The sequence below is a fragment of the Euprymna scolopes genome, chromosome 35, assembly GCF_053919585.1.
Source record: "Euprymna scolopes isolate OS-2025 chromosome 35, ASM5391958v1, whole genome shotgun sequence".
Taxonomy (NCBI): Eukaryota; Metazoa; Mollusca; class Cephalopoda; order Sepiida; family Sepiolidae; genus Euprymna; species Euprymna scolopes.
In genome coordinates, this window is record NC_136516.1 from 28,022,694 (window position 1) to 28,042,450 (window position 19,757).

At 36.5% G+C, this 19,757-nt stretch overlaps 1 protein-coding gene across 1 annotated transcript in view; it reads right to left on the reverse strand.

Moving 5' to 3' along the window:
• The window catches only part of LOC145259766 (isoamyl acetate-hydrolyzing esterase 1 homolog), an 83,994-nt gene that overhangs the window by 26,338 nt on the left and 37,899 nt on the right, over nucleotides 1-19,757 (reverse strand). The window contains exons 2-3 of the mRNA XM_080117506.1: nucleotides 17,813-18,169; nucleotides 554-609 (exon numbers count right to left, since the gene is read on the reverse strand). Coding sequence (XP_079973632.1) covers nucleotides 554-609; nucleotides 17,813-18,169 — 413 coding nt within the window. The remainder of the gene's footprint in view (nucleotides 1-553; nucleotides 610-17,812; nucleotides 18,170-19,757) is intronic.

Sequence of the window (19,757 nt, forward strand, 5' to 3'; positions counted from 1 at the left end):
GGAGGGTGAAAAGGTGATAGAGAGAGAGAGAGAGGGAGGGTGAAAAGGTGATAGAGAGAGAGGGTGAAAAGGTGATAGAGAGAGAGGGAGGGTGAAAAGGTGATAGAGAGAGAGAGGGAGGGTGAAAAGGTGATAGAGAGAGAGAGGGAGGGTGAAAAGGTGATAGAGAGAGGGAGAGGGGGGAAGGTGATAGAGAGAGGGAGAGGGGGGAAGGTGATAGAGAGAGAGAGGGGGGGGAAGGTGATAGAGGAAAAGGTGATAGAGAGAGGGAGGAGGAAAAGGTGATAGAGAGAGGGAGGAGGAAAAGGTGATAGAGAGAGGCAGGAGGAAAAGGTGATAGAGAGAGGCAGGAGGAAAAGGTGATAGAGAGAGGCAGGAGGAAAAGGTGATAGAGAGAGGCAGGAGGAAAAGGTGATAGAGAGAGAAAGATGTGATCGAAATAGAGAAGGTTCAATAATAGAATATTTGTTAAAAAGATAAAAAATAAAAACAAAACTTTCAACATTTTTTTTAATATAAAATACAAATTTACTGAAAAACAAAAAAAACTTACCTTTGCAGTAAATCAGCCATGAGAGCCACCCAACATCCATCATGACTAAAGCCATACTAGAAAACAAACAGGATTCAACTGTTTAGTAGTTACCCCAAGCCAAAATCTTATTTTTATTGCGGCCATAGATATTTGCAAAACGTAAGCAATGATAAAAAAAATTTATTTTGGTAGCGCAATTAACTACCGAATTCAAAGTTTGTTAGGTACTTTTATGCAGAAATAAGGATTGTGCTATTAGCGGAATCATCTGAATCATTTATGGAAAACGGCAGAAGGTGCTGAATTAAAGTTTACTGATTTTTTGCTTGCACTAATGCTGGCCAATTTTTGGAATATGAAAATAATTCTATGAAAAATTTATAGAGATGATTTTTTTCATGAAAAAAATATTTCTAATTCATGAAAATTTTTTTTGAAAAAATGAAAACTTTTTTTTTTTGGTTCAAAGAAAATACAATTATCTGACAATTTTTCCAAAACTTAAAAAAAAAAAAAAAAAAATCATTGTAAGGTAAGTTTCATGAATAAATATTTTTTGAAGAACAAACACTGGATAGCAAACAAAAATTTTTTTTTATATATTTTGAATATAATTTCTTCTCTTTTTAAAGATTTTTTAATTAGCTTAACGTGTCGACACCTTCCGTCATTCTCTGTAAACCTATCAATTCAGAAGCCAATGTTTCACAGTGTAAGACTAAAAATGCAGCATTCAAACGAGTGAAAAATCTTCACAAATGCAACGTTATCTTCTGATAAACTAAAATTACAAAAAAAAAAAAAAAAAGGAATAATTATTAAATTAAGCCAGGATAAACATTAGCCAAAAGACAATTACCTTTAAAAAAATAAATAAATAAAAAAAGCACAAAAAAATGACACGGAAATGTAACTTTGATCATTCATGCAGGATTAATTTTATCAGCTAACACATTGAATCTTCGTAATATGTTTCACAGCAAATGCTGTAAAATATTCTGCAGTTTCCCAACAATTTATATTAACTATTTTTCTCCTTAAAAATTCTCAGTATCAAAATTCAATACTCAGCCAATTCTCCTCCTCCTCACAATTCCCGGTCTCAAAATTCAATAGACATCCGACAAAACTCACTTCTGCCAAAAGGAATGCTCTTCTCTGATCAACAGTTTTTTTTTTTTATTTAAACCGTCTGCCTTTCATGTGCATATTAGATGCTCTGAAGTCTCGTTACCTCATGAGATTGTCAGTCTATCGGTAAACACAGTTGCCATTTTTTTTCCTTTATTCTTCTTGCTTTACGCGAACACTGCATGCTATCAAAATCAGGTTTGTACTAATTTTTTTAATCACAGAGATCAAAATAGATGTTTAGTTAAATTATAAATTAAATAAAAAAGAAAAAAACCCTCAGATTTTGAAAATGTAAAAACAAGCAGAAACAATGTGATAATAGAGCAAAAATTTAAAATCACTCAAGTTTTCAACTTGGATTTTTTTTGTGTGTGAAAGACGACTATAATGAAGTCCACCATATTGATTGTGGCTCTTTTTCTTTAAGAAGGGACTGTTTTTATGTACATAAAAATGCACAACTATCGAGCATACCAAGTTAAGAAAAAAAAACAAAAAAAAACACCAAGATTAAAAAAAAAAAAACCAACATCAAAACAACATCAAAAAAACACCAAGATTAAAAAAACACCAAGATTAAAAAAACAATCGTTTGTCACTGAAAATAGTAACCTAACTGAAAGTAACCAAAAGTAAAAAAAAAAAAGAAAGTTTAATGACACAAGAGAAAGAAGTTTATATTTATAAAGAGAACAGATTGTGTTCATATTCAAATTTTATCAAATAGTAAAAATAAATGAGTTTTCATGTGTTAAAATTGAAGTGAATTTTACTCTTTTTTTTTTTTTTTTTTTTACAAAAGGGGTCACCATATATCAAGACTCTAAGGCTACTCGAGGATAAGGGTTAATGTGTCATCATTGGGACAAATGTGTAGTAATCATTTATTATGGGAATCTGGTATAATTTGATTATTTATGAGGACAATTCAATAAGAACTTATTTACGTTGGACATTAAGACAACAATATTGTAATCAGCTGGGAAGCAGACCAGCGGGACAGAGTTCTAAAGGGGAGGCACTTCCAGGAAGGAAGCTTTGTCCCTGGAATCCACATTTATGTTTAGGCATCGATAAAGAGTAGGGGAAAATAGTGATTTTGACTAGGTGAGTGTTTTTGTGAAAGATTGGCAAGAGGGGACCATAAATTGGAGCTCAGTTGCATAAACAAACTAATCATCAATTAGGCTCAATATGAGGGGAGGGAGGAGGGGAGCACACACGCTTAAGTGCTTTTTATGATTTTGAATGATTTTAACTGACTTTTCAATAAATTCACCAAACGCAATTTTTAATTTCATCACTCGCCTGAAGACGACTCATGGAAGTCGAAAACATTCGGGACAACGGCAAATTTCTTTTTACACTTGAACAGAATGTTCGCATATTGACCCGCAAAATGGAAAACAATTGATTGCAAGAAAAACAGACAGGAATTATCTTTGCTGTTCAACAAAACATGTATAAGAGAAAAAATGCTGTCCAAATATATTAATATATATATATATTAATATATATATATATATATATATATATATTTATATATATCTTTTTAATGGTACAAAACCTATACAATGCTTTAAAAATAATATACAGAAAATCTCTAAGGGCTCCTTTTGTCAACAAACTCACCAGGAATTAATCGTTGGCATATTACAGAAATACATATATTGTCATCTGCATATTGGAGGTCTTTGATGTGTTGGAATTTCACAAGGCTTTGAGATTTTAGTCTAGCAGGCTTGAAAAGTCCCCCATCACACCGGTACCTAATGTCCACTCCCGGGTTATTTGGGGGAAGTTCGTGCAGCATTGCAGCAAGATATAAGGAAAAAAGGGTAGGTGCAAGAACACAACCTTGTTTTAGTCCACAGGTAACTGGAAACTTTTTTGTTTCCTTGCCTTGGTGCGATACATATCCTAACATGCCTTCATGCAGTGCCTGGATGCGTTCTACAAAGTGGATTGGGCAACCAAATTGCTTGAGAACTTTCCCAATTGCATCTCTTGGAACGCTATCGAATGCTTTTTGCAGGTCATAAAATACAAGATAGAGGGGTTTCTGTTGTACCCTGCAGCTTTCTCGCACAGAAAATCATATCTATTGTTCCTTGAGAGGCACGGAAGCCGCACTGAGATTCTGGGAGGACGGATTCCGTGACTTGCAGCAAGCGATTCAGTAGTATGTGGGCAAAGATTTTTCCCATTATGGACAAAAGGGCAACGCCACGATAATTGCCACATGATTTTCGGTCACCCTTTTTGAAGATGGTTACTATTACTGTGTCTTTCAGATCCTTTGGTACTTGACGTTCTTCCCACATCTTAAGAATGAGAGTGTATAGTCTTGTTTTCAGATGTTGTCCACCATGGTGGATAAGTTCGAAGGGGATATTATCATATATATATATAATTATAGGTATATGCTAAACATCAAGTAAAAATATTTATATGGGGTCGGAGATGGGAGCATAACTTTATTAAATTCTTCAATTTTCCAACATGTGCCCTGCTTATAATCTATACAACAAATCCTGACCCAACGGGTTAGGATTGGTTTGGTTTACATAATAAAAAAGAATCATTAGAAAATGATGCTCTACTTTATTTTTGGTCTAAATGATCAATGGTGTACAAATGATGAAACGTTACTGGAAGAAGCTGTATTCACAATGATATAAATAACAGAATTGTTGAAGACCACTAGACCAATGAATCAAACGAGCTGAAACAAAGGAAGCAGGATATAGATCTGACAATTCTGAAGAATACACGCCATAATAGTGTTTGTAGAAAAGATCGAGACTAGCAACATCACGTCTATGAAAGAGAAGTTGCAGTGAAAAAGAAATGGTGAACCAAATCAAATTCCAAATACATTTCTGCACCTTATCAGGAACGTTCAAATGGGAGAGAGAGATTGACAAGCTCAAATATGACAACAGTGCTCCATAGCCGATCTGATAGGAGATTTGTAGAGATAGATAATAGCTTCAGGTGTGAAAAACCGATAGAATAATATGATTTTCCGAGAAGCAGAAGGAGAAATGAAATCTAATGTACGAACTCCAGGAAAGACTGTCAACAATAATCATGGAATCCATTGGAAATGAATGAATGATACTCAAGTACGTCCGAGGCAAGAAGAGCTGCACAAAGCACCCTATCTTACCTTGGCAGAGTTCCAAACCGATTTCATAACCTAATAGATGATGCCCTTCTCTCTTCCCTGCAACCTCTTTCCCACAGAAGAGACATTGCTCGCCTGTCTCTGCTCTATTGTTATTTTCATGGCAAGTGCTTGTCTGAGCTCCAATCTATAGTCCTCCCCCCTTGCCAAACTTTCATAAAAAAAACACTTGTCTAGCTATAACGACTATCAACCCCCCCCCCATCCATCAGTACCTAAACCTAAACACGGATTTCACGAAAAAAAGCTTCTTTCCTAGAACTGCCCGCCTGTGGAATTCTGTTCTGCTGGCCTGCTTTCCAGCTGACTACAATATGGTCGTCTTTAAGTCCAACGTAAACAAGTTCTTGTTGGTCCGTCTCCTCAAGTAATCAAATTATACCAAATTTTCACTACTAACGATTACTACAATATTGTCTCAACGACTACCGTACACTCATGTACGCTCATCCTCGAGTGGCTTCCGAGCCTTGATAAGAGGCGACTCCTTTGTAAAACACACACACACACACACACACACGCACACGCATGGACTCTTTTCACTATTCTTCTCAACTCACGCTTACATATTTAATAGCATAATGAGTTTTGTTCTTTCAAGGATGACCTGACACGCGTTCTCGTCATAGCATTTTAAATAAGATTGATTTTTAACGCACGCAATACTGTCATTCGACAACATTAGTCATAATTATTACTCAGCATATAGTCATCAACATCAGACTTAATCGGGATGTACTTTGTACAGTTCAGCTGTAGAACTTCTTCACAGAAAGCACTCATCTAGTTACAACCACTATCACCAATTCTCCCCACTATCTGTGCCTAAATCTAAAATGAAAATTCCACGAACAAAGCTGCTTTCCTAGAACTGCCCATCTCTGGAACTCTGTTATGCTGGCCTGCTTTCCAGCTGACTACAACATGGTTGTCTTCAAATCCAATGTAAACAAGTCCTTTTTGAACCATACCCTTAAATGATCAAATTAATTTCGACCACTAACGATTACTACACTGTTGTCCGGTGACCATCTTACACTCTTATCCTCGAGTGGCCTTTGGGCCTTGTAAGTGGAGACTTGCTTGTAAAAATAAAATAAAATAAAAAAGAAAGTGCATAATATGCAGGGAGGTTGGAATGAGCTTACAATTATTTTAAATGGAAATTACTTCAGATAAAGCAAGAAGCCACTTGATGTAAGGAACTACACAAAAAAAAAAAAAAAAAAAAATACATTTCAAAGTCAAAAGAACTTGGCTTGGTTACCCTTTTCGGGTTATTTAATGCCGAATCCAATTATTTTGAAAAAAGTTTTTATGCTTCAAGTTCTTTATATTTTCAAATATTTATTTGTAGAGTTTGGTTTAGTGGTTTTGTTTTATGGCATATCAACCCTTTTTGGGGTTATTTAATGCCGACGCCAGTATAGTACATCCACCCTTTTGTATTATTTATATTGCATTCAGTTATTTTGTAGAAGGTTTTTATTTTTCAAGCATTTTGCATCTTCAATCACTAATTTGTAGTGTTTGGTTTAGTTGTTTTCTGTAGATTTTATCGTTTTTGTTCCCTGCACTGCTGCAGAACATGAATGAGTTTTGCAATGAGAGAGGTAAAAGGGTTATAGTATTATTATTATTATGTTTGGTACATTTTAAATTAGGAAGCCAGTCGGAAAGTGGAGGTAGGAGAGAGAGAAAAAAGGAAAAGGGGGGGGGGTTGTTTTTGGTTTTGCAGAACATAATTAAGTTTTGCAAAAGAGAGTAGAAAAACAAAAAAAAGCATCAATGTTCGGTCCCTTTATCTCAGGAAGCCAATATCTTCAGACAGCCTGATCGAGTAGCACCAAGATTTTGTTTGGCCGTTTTAATAATGAAGAAAAGAACGAATACTGAAGTCTATTATTTATATATGCCTCCCCACGAGGACAAAGTTAGACAAAAGGTCATTATCAATGAAACGGGGGAAAATAGCAAATGAGGCACTCAGGACTACAAGAATAAGTAGTTTCGTCGAGTTGGAATTATTCTCATGAATAAGGCGCCTCAGGACACAGTCAATAAACCTATCTCCAATTCGCGCATCCTCTGCAAGGGCTTGATATGACACAAGACCAGTTTAATGATGGGGATATTTAGCACTCCAAAAAGGAGCACTCCATGTTATGGACAAAAATAAAAATTGCTTTCATCAAGAAAAATATCTTGTCCTATGACTGAAGATAGAATAAATACTACACTTTGAATTATTTACTTGAAAATAAAAATATAATTCATTAAAAATTGGGCACAAGGCCATCAAAAGTGTGAGGACGGGGGGGGATCTGTGATCATTCTTTACCTATACTAATCTTAACTAGACCCATTTTGATCCATTTATTGAAGCACTGCTTTTCTCATTATTTCATCATTTGTCAATCACTTTCATTTCAGCAACCACCAAAATACCACATCCACACTAAGAATTACTCAGTTTTGAAATGCCTAATGATTTTCACTGAATTTGGCTTTATAAATATCTGGACTTTTGCTTTCGGATAAAATATCCTCCTTTGAATACTGAAAATGTTTTATAAATGTAAATGCATTACGTCTTTGTTAATAACTAGCAGGGAGACCCTACGTTGCCCAAGATTGAATGATGATCAACAAATGCCCCACCCCATCCCCTACTTTTTATTCTCATCGAAATTGATGAAATCACCAATTTTTATATCAAAATGATTAATTGCCTACTCTAGTTGGTTGTTTTTGTTTTACGGCATATCAACCTTTCTCAGGTTATTTAATGCCGAATCTAGTTATTTTGAGGAACGATTTTTAATGGAGTATTTTTTTTTTTTACGTCAGATTCTATTTAACCCATAGTTGGGACCCTAACAGGTACTACCACTCCGGGTCAGAGTGGACCTGGGAGCAATGCCAATTTAAGGGTGGCTCCACACTTCCCAAAGCCCGCAAGGTGGGGCCTCACCATCGGATATAGTTTTAGGTCATATCCAGGACCCCTACTCTAGTTGGGAACCCATCAAAGTGCACCGAGAGGAATCTTCAGTGACTTAGTCCAAAATATATTGTAGTCTACATTGCACTGTAGAAAACCTACTGTTGATTCTATAAAATTATTTTTATATATAACAGCTTGAATTAAAGTTTAAAATGTAAAAGTAAAGTACCATGGTTCAATTGTGTTTTAAACAGAAACATTCATTTCATATCAAAGAACCTACTGTTGATTTTATATGCCTGGTCTTTCTGCTTGTGTGGTGATAATGATTTGAATTTAAGTTTAAAATACATAAGTCAAATATGGTTCAATTGTACTTTAAACAAAAACATTCATTCCGAATGCGCTCCTGTCATATCAAAGAACCTACTGTTGATTTCATATGTTAGGCCTTTCAGCTTGTGTGGTAATAAAACTTCTCAAATGTACTTGTGAAGTTAAGCTGGGTAAGGTGTTAACTTTGGTCAAAATCGCCTGTTCCTTCTTTGACCAAATTTTTTTAATTAGCAATACTTATCTATATATCTATAAAAGTGTGTGTGTGTGTGTGTACATTTCCCTACGTAATAACTGTCAATTTTCAGTCTACAGACTCGAAATTTGATATACAGGGTACTGATATTTGGGAAAATCTTTGTAATCCATTTTCGGCCAGAAATTTGGCTGTTAAGGTCAAAGTTCAACGATTTGACCTTTGAGAACTCTACCAAACTCCCACAGTTATTTTAGATATAAACAATTGAAATTATAGATATAGGTTCCTTGGACATGGATCTAACTTAATAACTTGATTTAAGCCCAAAACAATAAATGTTAAGGTGAGTCATAATAGAGGTCAAAGTAAAAAAAAAAAAAAATTGACCGCTTTTTTTTTTTTTTTTTGCTCAACATACACCTCCAAACACCCGGGCAACGCCGGGCTGAAATGCTAGTTAAAGATATTCTGATACAAAACCTATCTAAGAACACTGCCAGATAAATAAAGTACATTTGTGTGAAATTTCATCAAAATCAGTCCAGCCATTGTGGAGTCTATAGGGAACGAACTTACATACAAAGTTCCTTTTATATAATAGTAGAGATCATTAAGATTCTGATCTTCTTTTATAAACTCCGTTGAGTATATAGGTTGAGAAGACTACACAGACTTTTATAGATATATAGATTATTGATAATAAATATCACATCAGGAATAATTCTGGGCTAAAATTAGAATTTCATTTTTAGATAAACATGACATCAGGTCAAATTCGGTGGGCATTTTGTTGATTCAGCTGACATGAGGTTCAAATTTCAAACATATTTTTCTCAATTTTACATGCATAATACTAAATGGATTTTAAATGGAAAACATTCCTCATTTAATAATATTTAACGAAAACAACACAGAACCATTTTTAATGCCTATACAGAATTTTTAGTTGTGCCGAAGTCACATGTCACTTAAAATAAGTTACGTGACTGAAATAGAAATTAACAGAAAGTCTGCCATAAATGTTAACTCGTTTTAAAACGAGGACATTTATGTAAAATGATAGCTTTCTCATGAAAACGCACAATGAATCTTTTACAAACAATAACAAAAGTTTAAAAAATGGTACTCGTTAAGACAGATTCAACAAATCGTTTTTTTTTTTATATGTGGTTTTAAGCAAAAATATTACCAAGTTAATTGTCATGTCGAAAATAGTAACGTATCCTAAAATTATGAAAATTCGAGTAGAACAACAGCTATTGTGTTTTTAGTAAAAAAAAAGAAAAAAACAAGTCTATCGCTATAGACAATAAATATTGCATGCCATGAACAAGTCATCTAAAATATTCGTTTCAAACATTAAGCCGAAGCATTTGAACGAAGTACTTTCAGGTAATGTATTTTTAGCCATAGCTATTGGTGGTTGAGAAGGTTTCTTGTAATTATTAAAGGAAACGAGATTAGTCTTGGCAGCATTGAACGTTAACATCCATTTTTGAGCCCATTCTACTACAGACTGGAGGTCTTTCTCTAGGATTTCCGCTATTGCCTTGGATACATGTTCATTTGTTTTCCCCTTGTGCCTGTTATAGAGCGTAGTGTTGTCAGCAAATATGCCCATCTCAGAGACAATTTTATCAGCGAGATCATTTATGAATAACAGGAATAATAAAAGTCCAAGGATCGACCCCTGAGGTACACCCGCATGTATATCATATTGTTTTGACATACAACCATCGAGGACAACCTGGATCCTTCTCTTATTTAAAACTAGTAAAAGTACCTGGCGTTGTCAAGGTGGAAATGAAGTTGGGTCTAGACACATCTGCTAACTTTAAAATAAAGGAACAGATAAAAACAGGAAAATGTAATCGGGCAGAAAAAGAAGCAATCTAAAACAAAGTGAAAATAATTCAGTTTAAAAAAAGTAGAATTTCTTTAAAGCGAAATAATTAAAATGAAAAATAAATGTTAAAAAACCACATTACGTAACCCAAATATTAAAACTCTTAAAACCTCTGATAAAAAAAGTCAAAATAAGGAAATTGTTTTTAAAATTACAAAAAACAAAAAAAAGATCAGTTATAAAAAAGTAGAATTTGTTTTAAGCAAAATAACCGTTAAAAGAAATCACATTACGTAACCCTTGAAATAAGAAAAATGCTTTGGCAAATAAAAATCTTTTAAATGTTTAAACCTTTCTTTTAAAACCTGGGCTAAAAAAAAACTAAATCGAAATAAGGAAATTGTTATTTAAAATTACAAAACAACTCTTAAAAAAATTTTCTTTTAAAAAGACCACCGTTACGTGTACTCAAACGCGAAAACTATAGCTTATGATGCAAGCTCCTAACCCGCTAACCCACGAGGCTGAGAGTGAAACAACGTTGAAAATTCTGTTATTTAAAAAAATTAAAAAAAATGTTTGACTGTGCATGCGTAGTCTTCGAAAGGCATGATTTTTCAGACCTTCCCTTGGTTTAAATGCTTATTTCTATATGAAATAATTAACAGTTTTTTCTAATTCTCATATATTCTTTGACCGAGACATCAGTCTTTCAGATGGTACCGGTCCTATGCATGTGCCGAAAGTTTTTAGCAGACATATACACAAACAAGCAGTTGAGATTTATATAATAGAAGGATTTAATTATGTTAAGTATTCATCCAGTAATAGCATAGAATCTGATTTTCATAAGACCATCATGCCATACTCTGTCAATAGCCTTAGATATATATATATAGTGCTCTAGCCTTCTCCTTCCCTGCCTTATCCAGTGCATGGTATATATGTTCAGAGATTACAGTTAGGATATCTGCAGTAGAATGGGCTTGCCTAAATCCATATAGATGGCCCAACAGAAGTTTAGCAACTGTAAGGTGGTGACTAGAGCCAGACTCAAATATTTTGGCGAAAAGAGGGTGGAAGCTAATGGGGCGATAATTTAATGGGTCAGTTCTTTCGACAGAATTCTTGTAAACTGGTACCACAGAAGCAGTTTTCCAACAGTCATAGAAGCAAGATTTGTTGAAAACTTTGGAAAGAAACCTCAGCAGAGCATGTTTTAATAGTACAGCCGGGATGAAATCAGGTTCACATGCTTTTGAAGTGTCTAAGTTTTATGATATCATGTACTTGGGAAAGGGTGATTTTCAGATCATCTAGTGTGGTTTCTGTCTGCAAAGGAAAATCAGGGAGGGAGTGGTTTGCTGGGTCCAAAGTAGAGTTTGAGTCAAACTGACGGGCAAGCATGTTAGCTTTCTCAGTTGCCGTGCAAACAACCCCATGATTGTTGGATAGTGGGAGAATTGTTGATTGTCCATTATTTACTACACTGTTGTAAATTTTCCAGAAATCACGAGTTCCTAATTTTTAGGCTTCAGTGCGTTTCCTGGGTTTTGGTATATTCTCTCTTAGCTGTGGCTATTTCTTTCTTATAATTACTTCAAGCTTCTATAAACTTTTGTTTGTTTGTACTGGACTTATGCTGGATAAATCTACGGTATGCATGTTGCCTCTGAGCAATGATAGCTGCGCAAGTAGAAGTAAACCATTGGGGAGAGTGGGGTTTGCTATAGAACTTCCGTGTAGGAACATGTGTTTTAGCGACTGCTTTAAACCATTCAGTGGTCTCGTTTGCGCACTGTTCTGCAGGAAGAGAAAAGATATTTCCCATGATGCATCTTTAATGGCATACTAATCAGCCTTCTTGTAGTATGTTGTCGTTTTGAGCAATGGCTCTTCAACTTGGAACCGAGAGTTTAGAGTGATGTCTATCATTATCATAGCATAATCAGCATTCCCGAGTGGGCAATAGGCATTTGTTACATAATCCTCAGGAACTGTTGTCAGAAATAGATCCAGAAGTGAGGCTTGCTGGTCCTGACAATCTGGGAGATGGGTAGGGAATTTTACTGTCTGTGTCAAGAAATGGGATATAGAAAAAAGTTATGGATCATGCTATCAGCTGTGTCTGTGTTGTTAAAGAAGCCAAGCCAATTATTGTGGTGGTCGTTAAAGTCACCAAATGTATTTGTGTGTTAGGTTCAAGGGAGAGTGTTATATATATGCTATCAAAGACATGATTGATTAGAGTACAGCCCTGGGTTGACGAAGACTGATAAAGAAAATTTAGGTAGCTAACGCTATGTTGTAAAGTTAGTTTAAAGCACATGAAGGTTTGGTCATCTGATTCTAGTTTAGATTCCTTAGTCACGGGGAGGGTGTTACGAATATAGACTCCAAGTCTGTGCATATGTCTGTCAGAGTCCTTACGACAAAGTGGAAGATAAACAAACATGTTAAAGATGTTAGAGGGGATGGAGGAGCGCAAGTTAGTTTCACTTAGCACTAAGATATCTGGGGAGTTTGCTAAGAGAAATGATTCTACATCATCTAAGTTAGTTCTAAGTCCATAGATATTTGTAAATGCGAACCTCAAGAGAGGAGGCAAACTATTGCTTGAGTGTGTGTTTGGCTTGATCGCTATTTTCGATTGAGCTGTCATTTCATTTTATTTCATAGTTTCAGCTTAGGGTGAGAGGTGCTAAACAAAGCGGATGTGCATAGCTACCATCATGCAATGCAAGTAGACCATCAACCGACTCTTCATCCATAGGAATGTGGCTTTGGGAATGCCCACCAGAGATGATCGACAGGTCCCTTTCCATGCACAACATGACACTACAAACATCTCGATATTATACAACTGATGATAAAACAGCTGCTCTAAGTACTACCAGAGTTAGAGCTCCTGTACTGTCAGTCACAATACAGCAGCCAAACTTTCAAACCAGTACCCCGAAACCTGTAAGACAAGAGTGGCCAAGTTTAATCATGTTAGCATACATGGTAAACAAGCACCCCCAAAATGCCCAGGTTTAAGGGAAGGGAATGAGGTAGATGTGGGGGATGACATTCATTGTCTTAGTCAGGAAACAAGGCTAAGCACTGGGCGTCTAATGAATCCCTGTGATCCCACCCCTACTCTTGGCTAACAGGCAAAGAAAGAGTATGGCAGCCAGGCAATAGGCAGAACCTATCTACTCCTTTAGCAGTTTAGGTTTGCACACCGGTGATTGATCGAGTCACTAGCTCTAGAGAGATTGTCAACCAGAACTGAGGAGGCTCCCCCCCCCCCGTTTGGTATCAAGATGTGTGAGGTCAGTGGTACAGGTTTAACATCAGAGTTTTCTTTCTCCAAGATGGATGACCTGACCAGATCTACGAGTCCATCAGTACAGAGAGGGTTATCCTCACACCTGGTTTCAAAGCCAGATATTTCTATGCCTCTACATGGGTAGTTAGGATCAATAGAGTTAGTATCAAAGATGATTAGTATCTGCTTTGAAGTTACATTCCTCAAAATAGAATAAAGATTGGAAGATGTGGTGAATCACATGTTTTGAATGAGAACGTGTGGAGGTATGCATGAGTATAGATGTAGATTTGAGGTTAATATCTAGAGTTCAACGAGGATTAAATATGGTTTGTGAATTAATAAATACATTGGAATACATTATTATCCAATGTATTCCATATTGTTTTCACTGGTGGCCATGTTGGATTTTGTATGCACACATTTGAATTTTTGCATGATAGTAAAGGTCTTAATATCATGAAAACTACTGGTCAGCGACAATTTTAAATGTGACATTCGTTCAAAACAGACCCGAATACCTCCAAAAATCAACTTTTTAAAAGTAAGTCTTTAGTTGGTCCTCTAGTTCATTTTGACCAAAAATAATTCAGAAGATTATGTCAGTGTTACATTTTTTTTTTTCAAAATTCTTCTCAAGTGTTTCATGTCTCCGCCTAGGCAACGCCAGGTAAATACAACTAGTCTTGCCACTTGTGCATTTTTACATCCTGTGTAAATTTAGAAAGCCACTCTTAACATATGGAGGGAGAACTTTATTAACTTTTCTCTTGTCGAGGACGGAACTCGACTAAAATGAAAAAAGTTAAAATACACAATTGCCCTAGTTTTGAATAAAGGCTATATATTGAATATGTTAACTCCGAAATCAGACGGCCATTTTTTTGTCTGTTATTCTTAGTGGTGTATTCATTTGAAACTAAATGGTTTGACATACTCCTACATTTTCTTTTCACTTCCAAATTAAAATTTCCGCTTCTTATTCAGAATTAAGATGAATAGAAAGTGAATCTTGGGTTTTACTTTTGTCAGCCGTGTAATTCTAACTCCCTATATTTTGTCCTTTAGTCCTCACATTCCATGAGCGATGTTTCTGACAGAGGAAAGAAGTGCTGTTTCTGGGTCAGAATTGATTTCATCTAACACTTATTGTTAGCAAGTTTCATTAATAATTAATTTTATAACCTAATCGTTTTTCATAATTTTTGGATATGTTCATTATTGCAAGATAACAATTAAGTAGATGATTTTACTTGAAATTCAATATTTCAATTTCCAAATTTTATTCTAATAACGAAGGCCTTTCACGACGTCCTGCTTATTGTCTCAGAGGAGGAGATGATTCCATGATGCCTTGATTGTCTTCCTCTATAAAGACAAGTCGGACTGTGGGAAGTACAGGGGTATTTCCCTCTCAATTGCCTGAACAATCTTTGTGCAGGTCATCCTAAACAGACTCATCACAGACCCTCCCTGAGGAACAGTGTGGCTTCAAGCCTGGCAGGAGCACTGTAGATATGATATTCACTGTGAGACAACTTCAAGAGAAATGCATTGAACAGAACAAGCCCCTCTACTTAGTGTTCATCGATTAACCAAAGCTTTTGACACTGCCAACAGGGAGTCACTTTGGACAGTCCTTGAGCGCATCAGGTGTCCTCCAAAGTGTGTCAATGATCAGGCTCTTCCATGACAGCATGACTGGCCAGGTCCTCTCGAATAGCAATGTGAACGATGCTTTTGAGATCAGCAATGATGTGAAGCAGGACTGCGTACTAGCCTCGGTCCTCTTTCACGTCTTTTTCTGCTGCTGTGTGCTGTACAAGATCTTGAGAACGGGGGGGGGGGTCTACTAGCCTCGGTCCTCTTTCACGTCTTTTTCACCTGTATGCTGTACAAGATCTTGAGAAGGGGTCTACATTACCGTTTGGACAACTCCCTTTTCAACCTGCATCAACGCAGCAAGGATGAGGAACCTGCAAACTCTCCTTTAAGAGGTTATCTTTGCCAACAACTGCGCACTAGTGGTCTATGTAGAACAAGACCTGCAGCAGATGCTGGACCGTTTCTCTGAAGCATCCGAGCTCTTCAGCCTGACAATCAGTCTCAAAAAGATGAAGGTGCTCCACCAATCTGCACCATGCTCTTCCCCTCCCCCATCACTATTGATTACACATCACTTGCCAATGTAGAACATTTCAAATATATGGGGAGCACCATATCCTCTGATCACTCCTCGGACAGAGAAATTAACACTAGAATTAGCAAGGCAAGTCAGGCGCTGGGTAGACTCCAGAATCAAGTGTTCAATGAACACATCTGCCTATCTACGAAACTGAAGGTCTACAGCGCTGTGTTTGTTCCCTCCCTCTTCTATGGTTGCAAGACGTGGACACGTAGACATCACAGGCATATCAAGAAACTGAAACTCTTCCACATGAGAGTTCTCTGCTCTATTCTGAGAATCAGGTGACAGGACTACATCACCAATCTGGAGGTCCTCGACCAAGCTAAGTCCACCAGCATAGAGGCCACCATCATTAAGGCCCAACTGCGATGGGTTGAACACATGATTTGAATGCAGGAGTATCAGATGCCGAGACACCTGATGTACAGGGAGCTCCAGGCCAGCAGAAGAAACCATGATCGACCTAAACTGCGGTATAAGGACACGATCAAAGCCAATATCCAGTGGTGCCATATCAAACTGAAAGACCTGGGGGATTATGCCATGAATGGACCAAAATGGCTCAGTTCACAAAGCTGCTGCCAATTTCAAAGAAGCTTGATGCCAGAAACTCACTGCTGCCAGAAAGACGTTCAGCCTCAGCAGTGATCACAACAACTGAGTTCCAATGCTCCAATGTTCAAGACTTTGTGCCTCTAGACTATGGCTGCAGAGCCAACTCTGTGTTCATAGAGGAGAATGCAAATGTCATCATCGGATTCGATGGACAACCACCTGACGGCAACATAGAAAATACCCCCCCCCCCCCAATGCATAAAATACTTTTACGGTTTACGGACTGCACTATTTTTTTTTTTTTAATTTTATTTGTCTTTTTTTCTTTACCATCGGCTTTTCAAAGATAAATTCAAGGGTAACATTTAATCCTTTAAAATGACGAGTTTTATAGGTTTTCTTTACGAGTATGCTGAAACGAATATCGCATTTACATTTTCCGCAAATAAGTAGTTTTCCGGATATTAAGCAATGTCTTTTCTTATGTTATTGCTGGTAGTCATCTTGGTACGCACGAGCGTGCGCAAACACAATCCCGAGAAACTACACGCAAGCGCGCATACCAAAATGGCTACCAGCAATAACTTAAGAAATGACACTGTAATATCCGGAAAACTACTTATTTGCGAAAAATTTAAATGAGATATTCGTTTTCAGCATATCCGAAAACCTGACACAAAGAACAAGAAACGGTTGACAAGTAGTTTTCTTTAGAGATTATTTTCCAATGTATTACTTTATGAATTTCGGTGGTCGTCGCCATTCTTAACATGGGAGGGAGGTGTAACAATTTGTGTTTTTTGTAATAAGGCTCGCCCAACTGTTTCCGGTTATTCCCGTCATCTGCCGGACACACCTGAGTAACTTCGTGGAAATCGCGGGTTCATAAATGCTGAAGTACCAAATAGTTAATGAAGCCTATGCTAAGAATGGATTTCTAAATAACATTGTTATTTCAGCACGGTCCGTAAAACTGCATATGTACCAAGTATAAACCTATCAAACAAGCGCACGCAATTAATTTGCCCGGTTTAATTTCAAAAGAGGACAATTTTGACTTGTCACCGCTACGAGAAAAAACCCAAAAAGCAACAACAAAACAGAACTAGTCATGAAAAAAATAAAGATTAGTTAAACTCTTTAACCCGAATAAAAATGGCAAACATTTTAACATTTGTTATAACACGTATTGAAAAAAAAAAAAAAAAAAAAACTTTTTCGCACTTCTGCAGAATACGAAACGTGCTTTTTTTTTTTTTTTTTTAGATGGGATTTTCAAATTAAATTCAGTTTTTACGGCATCGTTTATTTATTAAATTGTTAGGTGAAAGTACACAATAGTTACAAAACGCCTCCCCTCTCCGTGTTAAGAATAGACTTCTAAATAATAACATTATTTCAGCACGGTCCGTATTCTACATAAATACCAACTTTTTATTAAGATGTTACGTTTCTGTTTCGTGGACGTAAAATTTAACCACATATGAGTTAACATTTTCTTTTTTACTTTAAATAAAAAAAAAAACAAGAAATTTAATTTAAAAAAACAAAAAAGCCAAAAATTCTTACCTGCGTTATGGAATCCCCAAAAAGAATGACTTTCGGCCAACGAATCACACCATGTTCTGAATTCCCCGCCATGAGTGTTCGGAGTGGTGTTTCTGGCTTTTGAAGAATCGCAGTTTCGAGGAGTTTTGGGCGATTTCTTGGTGCAGCAACACGTTGCAGTTGTTGCAGGTGGAGGGAAGATGGGGAGAGAGATGATGAAGAAAAAGTCTTTTCGTTCGGGTGACAACGATGATGCTGATGAAGAGATGATGGGAAAAGGGCGGTGGCGACAACGGCGGTATCACTTGTTTTTCTCTTTGACGCGGTAGTCAAGTTATTGAGCAAAATTATTCTGTAGTTTAGGTAATGGAGAGACATCTGGGGAAAGAGGGAGGGTAAGAGAAAGTTACGTCTGGAGAGAGAGAGAGGCAGCAGCGATAGAAAAGAATATAGAGAGGGGGGGAACTGTGCCGACGGAGGGGGAGTGTCACTTCTAGAAAAGTGAAGAGGGAGGAATGAGAGGTGATAAAGCAAAGAGAAGTGTGGATGAAGGGGAGGACGTGTATGAAAAGAAGTGAGTGTGGATGAGGAGGGGTAAAGAGTGAGGGAGTGAGGGCGGTGAGAAAGAAAAAAGAACACAGAAAAAAATGATAAAAGATGTCAGTTGCAGAAAAGTGAAATGGGGAGGAGAAAAGGTGTTTAAAGCAGAGAGAGAGAGAGAGAGAGAGAGAGAGAGAGAGAGAGAGAGAGAGAGAGAGAGATGTTAACAGAGGATGAGGGGAAGGAGGAGGGATAGGGAGAGTTTACAAAAAGTGAAGAGAGAAGGAGAGAGAAAGAGTAAGTTAACATAGAGAGAGGGAGAGGGATGCTGGAGATAGGGAGGGGAGAGAAAGAAAGAAAGAAAGGTAAATAGACATCAAAAACTGAAGTCACAAAAAAAAAAAAAAAAAAAGAAGAGAAATATTACCAATCAATGAATAAACGAAACATAATAAACTCGCTCTCTACCGACTGGGCGTTTCCTGGGAATGGGGCAGTGGCCTCCGGGCATCCAATCATATTCAAACTATCTCCTTTTCTCGTATTTATCAATAATGTGCTCTGATGAACTCATGGCACTTGTGGCCCCTCGACATAAATGCCCTCCGACTAATCCAACTAGCAGCAAAATCCCACCTCATTTACTATAGAGGTCCAGAGATGTCGTAAAGTTTTCTACTTTAATAGTTTCTTCCCTCAGGCTTCTAGACTTTGGAATTCCCTTTCGCTTCCTGCTTTCCTTGCTGTACTAACCTGTAGAAGTTTAACTGTAATGTGAATAGACATCTCTCTGCACAACTCCCCACAGTTCCTGGTTAGACATGATCACAAATAATAGCACGTTGCGTTCTAAGTGGCAATATGCCTTGTTTGGAATGGGAAAAAAAAATTATATGAAAAAAATAACTGACCGGAATTTTTGGACATAGTTGCTCCCGGTCATCACCAAACTTTTGCACGTTACTGGCTGGGAATTCTGGGGCCTTTTTTTTTCTTTTATGATAATAAATTTCTTTTATAATAATTTATGGCAGTATTTGGTTAATATTTTTTTTTAACAAAATGCTTATTAAACTATAACTAACTAGTTGTTTTTTTATGTTTTATTTTTTATTCGTGGGTTCTTTTTCTTTGCCAGATTAAAGGAACGAGGTTAATAAGAGTGCTCAATAAAAGAAGAGCAAAAAATATTTTTAATTAGTAAAACAAATTTACATGGTGTGGTGACCACACTGGACATGCTAATGTTTCGGATAAATGGTCGGTTAAAACCAGAAGTCCTCATCAGACTACATAAAAAAAAGGTTGCTTTCCACAGAAGAAACCAGTCCTGAAATTATATATATATATATATATATATATATATATATATATATATATATATATATATATATATATATATATATATATATGATTAGTTTTTTTG